Here is a 13209-nt window from a genome sequence, read left to right as displayed (position 1 = left end):
TAAGAAAAAGTATCATTTCGCTAACTTAAAAAAAAAGTTCCTTTTACAAACAAAGTACATGATAAACCTAATTTTCAGCTAAAGAAACAAAAAAGAAAACTTTTTAAGCATTAGCCAAGCAGTACACATTTAAGATTCTGTTAGAAATAAGCTCTGTCACAACTACTAAAACAGTCCTAACTGTGTAATAGCAGCTAAAGAAAGTAAAAAGGGCATGAGTGCAAGTACCTTCTAGTTTAACATTCTTTACTCAACATCTGTTTGTAGATGGTGGAATGAACCTCAGTCAGTTTATTTACTTGTATCTTTTCCATCTAACACACACACACACACACACACACACACACACACACACACACACACACGATAGAAATTTAGAAATAAACTTGCATTCATTATAAGGCAGAGTAAACATGCTTTAACCTACAACTTGGCAGAATAAAAGTTCCAGTATACTGATGTACAAAGTGAGCATAATTACAAGAATGTTTTGACCATAAAGATTTGGTAAATATTTAACCTGATTTGAGCATTATGTAATATATATATATTTATTTTATTAATGTGTACTATTTTAACGTACCACTTTAAAAATTAACATTCATATCAAAATTCTTGCCACATCTAGCTCCCAGATATTAGTAACCAAATACAAAACAAGAAACATTAACATGGAAACTATTTCAAGTTCTTATGTATTAACCACATATATTAATAACTCTTAAAGCATTACCTTGTCATATCTGTTGAGTGACAGGCATATTAAGTCACAGAAAAGATGTTCACAATGTTCTTCAAAGAGGCTGACATTGGTTAAACTGTCGCCCGCCTGACTAATGAACTGACGACCATAAACAACTTGTTCTGCAAAAGAAAATAAAATCTACTTTAAAACCTCAGATTGTATTAATCCTCACAAGAAAAAAATTATTTTCTCTCTTCGGATTCTTCTAAAGTAAAATACAGTTTTAGGATTTTTGGTCTTTTTAAAAGTAAATTAAATTTGAGAATCACCAATTATGGATCCATGTATTACCTAAAAAAAAAAAAAAAAAAAAAAACTTTTCCGATTCTAGATTCAGTTTAATTAACTTCTCTTGTATTAATGAGGCCATCTTTGAAAAGCATTATTGCTGCCACTTTAAAATAAAAGAAAAACATAAAAGTACTCATCCACAACTCTAAGACAACAGAGCTAAAACATTAGTTTTTTTTAATTGATGCTGGTATGTGTAGCACGAATAACTGTTTCATGGCATAAGAGAGAGCAAACCGAGGGAAACAATAACCAGAACCTGTACCTACATCACAGTGTGTCTACTTGAATCTTGTTGTAAATCGATGGAACAGTCATTATGAATCTGTGAATGCACTGTGTCCATGCAGTTATATACATAAACAAAAACTAAGTATTGACATATGGATGTCTTTGGAAACTAAAATGCCAACAGCAATTTAAAAAACAAAACAAACAAACAAACAAAAAACCCCACAGCATGGACGGACATGCCTTTAATCTCAGCACTCCAAAGGCAGTGTGTGTGTGTGTGTGTGTGTGTGTGTGTGTGTGTGTGTGTGTGTGTGTGTGTTCTCCACCCTGAGGTCAGTCAGAGTAAACAGTTGAGTGAAATTCTTGTCTCAAGAAAAAGAAGACTGAATGAACAAAATATATCACAGAATCTGAAATATAAGATTATTATCTGTATATATAAACTTCTAAAAAAAGTTAGAAAATTTGCAAAAAGACCAAATAACCGAAAATTAAAATTCTGTAAAGGTGTTGACGTTAACTGATAACTAGAAAGCCACTGAAGAAAAAAAGACATTTGCTATCTCTTTCCATGTATTAGCAACATAAACCCATTACTGGCAAGAATCTAAAATAAAGAAACACAGTCTATAATTAATGTCAGAACTTCAGGGCTCTATTCTATGTCTAAGGAAATATGTTATAGAACATGTCTACAGATTAAAGGTGTATGAATTTGTGTTTTCTGGGAAACATTATTTACAATATTAAAGGCAGACATGGCTAAATAACTATAGTGGATCTGAAGCACTCAGACTTGGACAAAAAAGAGCCACAGGTACTTTCACAAATAGATCTCTCAGAAGCTGCTAAATGGGAGCTGGGGAGGTATCTTGTTGGTTAAAATGCTGCGGCATCACTACAGGAACCCAGCAAAAGCCACCAAGGGCCTATAATCCAACGGTAGGGAAGGAAGATTCAGGGCAAGTTGGCATGTCCAGGTTAAGTCAGTAAGAGACTTTGTTTCAGCCAGACAGTTGTGATGCACACCTTTAAATGTAGCACCTGGGAGGCAGAGGCAGGGGAATATCTGTGAGTTTGAGGCATGTCTGATCTACAGAGGGAGTTCCAGGACAGCCAGGGCTACACAGAAAAAAACAAAACAAACAAAACAAAAAAACAAAAAAACAAAAAAACAAAACTAAAACCAAAACCAAAAAACTGTCTCAAAACAAACCTTGTCTAGCACACACACAAAAGCACACATACACTTGTACACAATCTGCTAAATGAAAGATATACACCTTGGGTGAGACAGAGGCATAAACACTTATCTACTTTTTTTTAAACATCACCAAGTACTTATAACTTAGTATAATTGTTTATTTTCTTTTGACCAGGGTCTTACTACATAATTCAGGCTGAACCAAAACTCAGCATATAATCCAGGCTGACTTCATAATCCCCTGCCTCAGCTTCCTATGAGCTGGGATTACAGACCATATGCCAGACTCTCAGCTGACTAATTCCATTCTAAAATTATGAATGAAGAATGAATTACTCAATCAATAGTTCAATCTTAGGATTTTTAAAGAGAATCAACCAATTGATCCTTGGAATTTTTAAAAAGAATTAAGACAGAAACTCATAAACTCACTTAATTTTTCTCCCAGCATGTGCAGTATTTCCAACACCAGCCAATGGGTGTCTAAGAAGAGATGTAATAAATGCCATGATGGAGGGAAGAGCTGTAAATGACATCATCAAGTACGAATTAAAATCCATACTTCACTCGGTATTTTGCATCACATCACAGAACTCCAGGCATACAGATAAAGAGCCAACCATTGAAAATCTCAGGAAAAAACCTTGCCTTTGACTAGAGAATTCTCTCACTGGAGATCCTTGAAAGGATACACTTTTTTCTTTCTGGTTCAATACGGGCATACACTTGAGATGGCTGAATAGACTGGACAGTACAAACCCCTTCCAACCAACCGCTGATTCTACTTAGCCATGGGGCTGCTAGGAAATCTTTAGATGTAGTTCTTGCCTTAGAACTTATCTAAGAAATGTTCTTTAATGCATATTAAAGTGAGTTATACAGAGAGTGCATAGTAATAAGAGATAAAGAGACGAACTTCAGACTATCAAACCAACCACATGGTCATCTTCACAAAGTTAAAGAATTTTACCTCTCAATCCATGATTAAGCATTCAAACAATTCTATCAAAATCAAGTCAGAATTTTTAGCTCTTAGCTATGCTGGGTTACCACCTGTCAATACTAAGTATCACAGTAAAAACAAGGGGCATTAACAAGTTCCACTGAAATAGCTAGAAAAAAAAGACAAGGGCTTTTCCTTGTCATTACAAACTAATATGCTAGACTAATAGCATAGTGGAACGCAGGGACAAAACTAGTAGAACAGGGAAGAGGTAAATAAATATGACATCTCAAATCAATGAGGAAAATGTAACTCACTAATAATATTTACATCCATTTACAGAAACTAGTATCAGGTATTCTATTTCCCTACATATTTTTTAAATTATAATATGTACAGGTGTTTTGCTTGCATGTAGGCATATGCACCATATGCATGCTTAGTGACCATGGAGACCAGAAGAGGACATCAGATTCCCTGGAACTGGAGTTACAGATGCCTGTGAGCCATCATGTGATTGCTGGAAATCAAACCCAGGTCTTCTGGAAGAGCAGCCCAGGCTCTTAAACCTCTGAGGCATCTCTTTAGTCCTGCCCCTACATATTTTAAAAGAAATGAATGGCAGCTATAAATGTAGAAACCAAAGTGCTTTTTAACAGCATAAATAACACGACATAAAAAGAAAATCAACAAATATAGTCACACACACACACACACAAACACACACACACACACACGAACCCTCAATCATCTGGAAAATTCAGGTTAATTGGTAGGAAAAAAGAAATAGAAGAAACTATTTGTACTATATAATATCTAATAAGTAATATCTCTAATGTAAATATTTTGGATGTTCAATTGGAAATAGTAGCTAAAATGCTCTTCATATATATGCAAGATGATAAGCTATATAAAAATCTTATGTTTTTTAAAAAATTATTTCATTGCAGAATAGTATTTTGGTATACATTTTATATTTTAAGAATAAGAAGTTCGCCTGCCTTAGTCTATAATCTTATAGACCTTAAATAAATTACTTCAAATCTACAAAATCAAAATGTCCACAAAAATCTCAGATAAAGACCCTTGTGAAAAAAGGCTACTTTCTGCTGATATAAGTTATTCATGTTTATTTTCTTATACATTTGAAGGATGTCAAGAAAATACAACCACTCCAATATACAGAAAACAGAAAAGGAAATTACTCTTCCTCTACAAACTACGCACATACCTTTATCATATGACAGAATTTTTAAAAAGCAAGTATTGAGTTGTTCTCATTGGATTAAACACATTAACCTATAAATTCTTTTAGAACACTTTTTATTCTTACATATTGATCTCAGTATCAATATTTTATCATGAAATTCCATTAAAATACAAATTTTGACTAGTATCATGCTACTAAAAACCTAGTTACCGATATTAGTAAAGCCAAATGCAATAGAAAGGGCTGAAAGTTCAGAGAATCTCATAAATTAGAATAATTTCTCATTAACATGTGCCCCAATTTTCATATATGCAGAATTTGCCTGTTATTTACCTATAAGCTAGACTATAATATTAATACTATTTTTTTAAAATCAAACTTCAGAGTGTTTATCACTGGTAGAAAAGTGGCATATTTAAAACAACCAACCACATTCCAAAAAAGTCTAACAGATAGGAATACACAGATGTGTGCTTCAAGGTGAACATTCTTTTCCCCTTAGAGTGCTGGGGATTGAACCCAACACTATGAATGTGATGAACATTCTACCATTAAGCTGGGATATTAAGTCCAGATGTGAAAGTGTACTTCCCATGTGATTTTCCTTTGAGGCTAAGGGTATATAGTTGGTAGTGTGCTTTGCCAGCATACATAAAGACCCAAGGACAATTTCTAGCATTTCATAAACTGGGTATGACGGTTTGAGTCTGTAAGCTCAAAACTTGGGAGGAAAAACCGCAAAAGGATCGGAAGTTCTAAGGTCATCCTGAGGTCAACCTCAACACTGTCTTTAATGAGAAAGAGAGAGAGAGAGAGAGAGAGAGAGAGAGAGATATCAACTTTCTTAAATTTGTAACATGACATCTGCCTAAACCTTTATCAATGAGAATGACAGAAATTTCAAACACATTAATTTTTATTTGAAACTTCTAAGCATTTACACTGTTGAATGGAGAACAGCTCCATACAATACAGATACAGGGTAGTGTTTTACACACTCGAGGCACACCAGTCATTTATTTCTTTCCATATCTCAGTTAAAGAAGCTGTGTAAATGGAGAGACTGAAGTAAGGCACATTTATATATAATAAGAAGACATAATTAACAAGCAATAAATAACAACCAATTCTTATTCTTGAATAATACTTTTTCTTGGGGGAGAAAAAAAAGTTGGATAATTTAAAAATGAAACTAATCAAACCTTAATCTGGTTTTGATTTACAAATGCTCCTAGAGTAACACTGGGAAGTTCAGCTAGATGTCCAATATATAGAAGTAATCCATGAAGCTCATCAACCAACATCGAGGGAAGCTGAGCTTCCAAAACCTCATAGGGATGGACAAGGAGACTGTGGCTCTCTGCTTCTTGTACTTTCAGCCACCTAAAAAGTCATTAGCGAGAATAAATATACAAGAGTCTGTGTGAATATAGCCACAGATATCAATGAAATAATAGAAATACTGGTATCCTACCTGAAGATGAAGACTTTAAGGTAGTGAAGAAATACTACACATTGCTGCCTAATGCTGTCTGCTTTGGCGTGCAAGGTGGCTATCTTCCCTAGACAGAAACAGATACTGTCAGGGAGAGCTTAAACACTGACGGTGAGCAATAGCTAAAATATTTTCCAGGCTTCACTTAAAACCTACCCTAGAAGTCTAAGTTTATGACAAATATACCTTGAGATAACTTACTTTCTCTAGTCTCTCGTACCACAATAGAACCCACAGTAGGACTTTGTTTCACGTTCATAGAAATCAAAATTTGCTTAAAATGTGAACTCCTTAAGATACCATTTTTCATTTAATTATATTATCTGTGTGTGGGTATATGCATGTACCCAGGGAGACCATCAGATGCCCCTAATGCTGGAGTGACAAGTGGTTGTGAGCTCCCCAAAATAAGTGTATACTATGAAAGTCAGTTCTCTCACGAGAATAGTGGCCATTTCTGCTTAAGGGCCATTTCTGTAGCCCTATGAATTAATTCTGGTTGCTCTCAAGTCAAAATGAATAAAAGGTCACCAACTATATTTATAATGAAATCAATACTTCTAATTATTTATATATGAAGTAATCTTTCAATACTTCTCCAAAAGTATTCTTCGTCCCCTGCCACCCTTTTTGCTCATTTTTTAACATTCACATAGCCAAGGATATTATACATTGCTACTATATGCAAAACACTGATAAATATTATAATACATAAGAGATCAAAACTAATCAAAGGTAGAGAAAACAGGATCACAAGAACAGGATCACGCTGCCTTAGACTAAAGGAACATTGGAAACCACTCTTTAAAATGTACACTAGTTAGGACAGTTAAAGTTCTTAATTAGCAGAAATGAAAAACATAAATTACCACACATCAGAAAAGTTTACCCGGCTTCTTCCTAAGCTACTAGAAGCTGCTTGTAGAAGCCCTCACAAAACTGAAAGCAAATTCCAGAAGACGTAACAGAATAAAAATGTTAAATAGCAAGCCAGAACTAAAAAATAACTAGCAAGGTGAATGCTGAACCTTCCTGGAAGCAAATCCATAAAATCCATAGCATATATCACTATGTTACATTAGTAGATATTCAAAGAAACAGAAAAATGTATCACGGAACCAAAAGAAAACCAAGCAATTAAAACAGATCAATACAAAACAGTGATGGATAAGTCACCAGTCACCAAGGTTATGAACAACGATTAAGCACATACTCCACCTACTTAAGATGGGTCAACTCTGTCTCAACTGAAAGCAAACCTAGGAACGTAAGGGACAGAACAAAAACTCTGTGCACCAGGAAGCAAGTACTTTGCATGTCTGTCATGAAACTCCCACTGGAAATAATAAAACAATGATGATTTGTATTTACTGCTAACACCCAATGAAAAGAAGACACAGTTGACAGTTAACAACTAGCAGGTGATAACAACTAGACTATGATGCCAGAAAATAAGCATTTTTCATTAAATACAAAAGTAAGACAGGACTCTTCTGTGGTTAGCGTAAAGTGACAAAAGTCAGCCCTTTATAATCATGTCTGAACACAGAAATAAGGCTCTATGTAATCACATGCCAGAGGCAGCATCTTTGTCTTCATGCTATTAAGCCCAGTTTAATTACTGAAAACCCTCCCAACCTTCCTTCCTGTGGCTCATTTAATTGCTTTTGCTACTTAACAGCATCCAATCCAGAATAAAGCCCCATGCCTTTACATCTTACACAAATCAGCAAGTGCACGTGCATTTACTCAATGTTTGAGTAAATTAATGAACTTATTTGACCAAAAACATATTCCAGATGATCTCTATTTACTAGGCACTATGACAGACACAGATAAACACTTAACATGCATCATGGCATTTAAACTGTACAAGAACTCAGGAGGATAGGAACTGTCAAGTAAGAAACACATTATTAGCTGAGTTTAAAACCTAGGTTGAACACAAAGTCAAAATACTACATTGCACTAAAATTGTTACAAGGAGAAGCAACTGGCCTACAATAAAAACACTTCTGTTCATATTCCTTCACAAGACACCTATACCACTCCACTAAATCAGCAATCCACTAAATGCCAAAAGGAAGCAGAAGTAGAAAACAGGAAAAGTAGATCAAGAGTCCTAAGAGGTCTGTTAACTTCTTTATTTTTGTGTTTATGTTTTCCAGACAATCCCTCACCTCAAAAGAAATAATGCTCTCAGAAAAGTTTAGGTTTATTCAAATCTGATTTACCTTTAAGTATCAGCTATAACAACATTTAAAAGTCACTCTTTTGGAATACCAAATACACTATACTATGACCCTCTGACACAACACTTCATATTTTTATGAAACTCCAATTTCACATTAGAATTCCATATGCAAGTTTATAGAGTGGTATTCTTTTTGTTTAATTAAATACATATTAAACTTACCAAAATCGCAGTTGACTTGTAACAAAGACTCCAAGTTAAATATCTGTTGCCTGATTTAAAAAAATGTGAGAGTGAACTTTAGCATAATGTAAAGCACACAGCAATTACATGGATTGTGTTTCTAGCACTTCTGGAACTAACAACTCATTTTTGTTATAATTCACTTTGTAAAGTTTATTAAAAGTCAGCTTTGGACATGGGAAATTTTAAAATACACAATAAAAAATGCATCTCTATCTAAACTTACAAAAGGATCTATAGAAGATAAATCCCAGGAACTATTTGAAAATCGGACTTCAGTATCAAGGAGATATTTCTATCTTTAGGAAACTTAAGATATATGAAACATTCTAAGGTTAAGTTTTATGTTAAACTGTATTCATACAGCTACATAGGGGACTAGAAAATAAAAAGGATTACTGTCCTGACTAATACCCAGTCACCTAGATATAAAATAGTTATGTGGAGAGAAGACCCTCACATGAGAACATGCTGCCATCAGCAAAGTCTAAGGGCCTTGACTAATGATTGATATGATAAGACATGATATGATATGGGAAGCCCAGCTTACTGGGGATGGTGCCATCCCTGGACAGGTGGTCCTAGGTAGTATAACGTATCAGGCTGAGCAAGCAATGGGGAGCAAGTCAGAAGGCAGCATTCCTTTGTGCTTTATGCTTCAGTTTCTACATCCAGACTCCTGCCTTGGCTTCTCCTGATGATGATCTGAAACCCCTTTTTTCCACAAGTTACATTCTGTTACAGTCTTTAATCACAGTAATAGAAAGGCAAACTAAAACAGATACGTAAATTAAAAATATATATGTAAAGCTTTTAGGATGCCTCATTTTAATTCCTGATGGTCATCCCATTTCATTGTTCCTATTTGCCTTCAAACTCTCTTCAATAAAGACCCACTTTACCACAATGTTTAGAATTACAGAACAACTGCTCAGCTTCTTCTCTCGATAAATAACACAAGGCGGAGAGATGGCTCAGCAGTTTAGAGCACGTTTTGCTCTTGCAGAGGACATGCATTTGGTTCCCAGCATGTATGGCAGTAGCACACAATCATCCATACTTCCAATTCCATGGGATCCAATGCCTTCTTCTGACCTCTGTGGGCACCACACATGCATGTGGGACACATACATACAGGCACTCAAAAACACTCATAAACATTTTTTTTTTATTAACCTAAAAAGAAAAAAATTTACAGCATATAATAAAGATACACTGACGTCTCTTTATGCGGGGTCATGAAATATAGTTCAAGTCTTTATCTATGATGGCTCCTGCTTCTAATTCCAGCACTGGAAGGCAGGCTAAGAAAGGATTGCCATGTAAGTTCTAGGTCGACCTAGCTACACATTGGCTACAGTTGAGACCCTGCCCCCTGATGCTTTTGTAATCAGTAGTGGAGAAAACAGCACTATAAAACTAGACAGCATTAGAATTAAAATATAGACTCATGCATACCTGAATAAATGAAAGAGTTCTCGACATGAATGTACTAGTGCTGTTTCAGTAACCCATTGGATGCCAAATAGTTCTACTGTATCCTCTTCAAAGTTAGTTGGTAATGGATCAAGATTTAAAATTAACCTGTAATGAAAAGGACAAACATTTGAATCCAGACTATACATGACATATATATATGTCATATATATATATATATATATATATATGACAAATATATGTGTGCGGGGGGGGGTACTTTACACCTTATGTTGTATAAAACAGGTAAAAAGTAATGTAACTCAAAAAGAAAAGTCTAAATGGATTCTAGGAGATACACAAAGTGGCCTTATGTCATTTTATCTTTAAATGAGACTATTACTTTTTAAAACACCAAATATTCTGTATTATGAAGAATGACAACACATAGTTATGTAATGTGTTTTAAGGTTTAAAAAGGTATAATTTAAAAAAAATCAACAAAAAAATGGTTTCTTTTAATGAAATTTCCTCAAAGGGCATTACCAAAATAGTTCAAGAACAGCAATGTTATTGCAATATTCATTCGACTAACATGCTTATGAATTCTGTATGCAGAGGCCTAGAAGTGGGAAGAACCGAAGCAATAAACACTGTCAGGTTCTACTTATAAATTATTGACAACGTATAGATAACTACTGTCCTTAAAAGGAAATACAAGTTCCAAAAGACAGGGCTGCTCTGAAACCAGTCTAAGTAAATTAAATGTCCGGCTACCTACGCCAAAGAGATTATCAATTATCCAGAAAGTCCTCTGTAACACTGAAAACGCAGCCAGGGCACGAACGCTGTCGGGAACCTTCTATATACTCAAGCTTATATAAAACGAGGCTGGTTCAGCACCTAAGTTTAGACGTTAGCGATAACTAACCAACACTGTTGGGGATGGGGATCCTCAATTCCCTTTTTACCTACCGCTTAAGGGCGCCACTGGCAAGGTAGGACTCTCCAGAAAATTTTCCGTCTCTGCTGTCAAAAGCGCAAGAAAAGCAGGGGGGTTTGCACCACTCTGTCCCCAGCTCCAGCTCTAAGCTGTCAGTCAAGAAGGTGGACGCTGCTGAACCGCCATCCATTATTTACATCATGCTCGGAAATGACACCGCGGCTCCGTAGTTATCGGTAAAGATCCAAAGACAAGTTGCAAGAAGTTGAAAGGTTAAGGGACCACCTCGGAGACCCAAAATGTGCCCTCAGCACATGGGGAAAACAAAGTTAAAACAGAGAAGCTGAGAAGGCAACAGGTTCAGAAACCTCCGGGCGTCCTCCAGGGGGCCGGCCCCAGACACCGGAGCCGCCAGGACTTCCAACGCCGCCCTCGCTCCCTCCGGGCTGCAGTGGGTTTGGAGGCCCTCACGCACCTCAAGCTGGTTTCCTGGAGCGGGTCGGGATGGTGCACGGAGCCCCGCCGCCTCCCTCCGCCGCAGCGCGGCGTTCGGGGCGGGAGAGCGCTCAGGAAAATCGCGGGATCCGATACTGGAGATAAGGAACTCGGCGCCCGCCACAGAAAACCGGAAGCAGGCGAAATTCCCGCCACGGCGTGCCCCGCCTCCGGCACCGCCCTCTCGCGAGTCCTCAATGAAAAGTCTAGCGCTGCCCGAGCTCTCGCGAGAGCTTGTCGGTCTGGACAGGGATAGGCATTCTGCTTCCACGTTCTGAGTAACTTTGAGAGCTTGGGAGGTGAGACCACTTTACTAAAACGTAGCTCTGGATTGAGGCAAGAGAGGAGCGTCCGAGGACAGCCGGGATCAGCTTCCCCGCATCTGCCTCGGCCGCCCGCAGCCGATCCACCCTCTTTCTGCTCTGGAACCCACCCAGGCTTTCCTGTGGTGGATGCCCTCTGCTCTGAAGCAGTGTCCCAGAAGACCACAAGGGAGAAGAGAATCCGTTGTTCGGACACATTGAATAAGTCAGATTGCTTTTTCCTCAAACATAACATTAAACTGTTCTTTAAAATGGACTCGAATATTACTATCTTGAGATGGAGGCGGGATTTGAATTCAAATACCTGCTGTGATTTGAATATATAGCTTGTCCTGCCGACATCGACCTCCTAGGGAATCTATCTTAACTCTTAGATGTTTACATAAAATGCAACGTATTTTCAAAAGACATGTGAAGTAAAGGAAAAAAAAATCCTACCACAATGTACGGCTACTGTAGTAGTAGATGTATTTGTGCAGCTCAGTTGAGGTACTCTGAGACCTGATGGTTTTGTTTTGTTTTGTTTTGTTGACTACGGAATCATATCTATAGTTGGTGATGAGTCTAGTCTGTATCATGAGGGTCCCTTCCACGGTGATGTTAAGGGTATGTTTTCTGAGTATAAGATTGAGCATTGGCACTACAATCAGAACAGTTTCTCAGATGACTATTTTTCTTCCTCCAGTCAGCATTCCAATACACTCTTGTCTGTTGTCTTTGTTTAAATACCTGTTGTTGATTATGTGAGTTCAGTTTATGTGAGTCATGGAATGGGAAGAACAAAATAAATGATAGAGGATGGTTAAGGTCATACTTAATTAAACGGTCACTTACAAAGGTGTGTACATGGTTGCTGGATCCCAAAATGTGATGACTAAGCACCCACAGCTAATAAAGACATTCGCATTCTTAAGCTGAAAAAGTAAGGGTAAACACGAATGACTAGGGAGGAATGAGAGCTATACCTGTAGGAGGCAATCAACTAACTTATAGTCACAAAACAATGATTGCCTTCACTAAGGAACATAACAACAGTTGCCCCCCCAGCCAAGTGGGGAAAAACCTGACCGGATTAAATGCTCAAACGTCTTACCACATTCCATGTTTCTCTCTCATTGGGTAAAACAAACCAAAGCCCAAAGCAAGGTTGGAACCTTATCAAATGTATATAGTCAAGTCTTTATTTTTAATCTTTATTTTTTCAAGACATAACAATGTTAAGTATGAATATATCTAGTAAATATGTTTCCATAGGTAGAAATAATTATATATTTGTTAATATAGTATAGCAAAAAATACTGTTACAGAAGAAATATTCAAATAACATTGTTTTGTAAAGATGAGATGTTGGTATTTTGTCCAGACTGCCCCCAATTTCCTGTTCTTCTCTCAACCTCTCAAGTAGCTTAGACTACAAGCAATAATCACCCTATCCACCTAACAAGCTTAATTAGGAATTGAAATGTCTCTGTA

The 13209-nt window shown here is 36.7% G+C and overlaps 1 protein-coding gene across 2 annotated transcripts in view; it reads right to left on the bottom strand.

Annotated features, from left to right (window-relative positions):
- Mms22l (MMS22-like, DNA repair protein) overlaps positions 1 to 11555 on the bottom strand; it is a 115946-nt gene extending 104391 nt beyond the window's left edge. Inside the window, exons 1-7 of one of the 2 annotated variants that reach the window (XM_087548841.1) lie at positions 10951 to 11555; positions 10018 to 10143; positions 8539 to 8588; positions 6102 to 6189; positions 5830 to 6010; positions 2907 to 2997; positions 734 to 864 (exon numbers count right to left, since the gene is read on the bottom strand). In XM_087548841.1, coding sequence (XP_087404967.1) covers positions 734 to 864; positions 2907 to 2997; positions 5830 to 6010; positions 6102 to 6189; positions 8539 to 8588; positions 10018 to 10143; positions 10951 to 11108 — 825 coding nt within the window. In that variant the 5' untranslated portion in view covers positions 11109 to 11555. 2 annotated transcript variants of the gene reach the window in all.
- Between the last annotated feature and the right edge of the window lie 1654 nt (positions 11556 to 13209).

Source organism: Rattus norvegicus, chromosome 5 (genome assembly GCF_021556685.1).
Source record: "Rattus norvegicus strain SHRSP/BbbUtx chromosome 5, alternate assembly SHRSP_T2T, whole genome shotgun sequence".
In the NCBI taxonomy this organism is placed as follows: Eukaryota; Metazoa; Chordata; class Mammalia; order Rodentia; family Muridae; genus Rattus; species Rattus norvegicus.
Note: the sequence above shows the minus strand (reverse complement) of the source record. Positions and strands in the feature narration are given on the sequence as shown.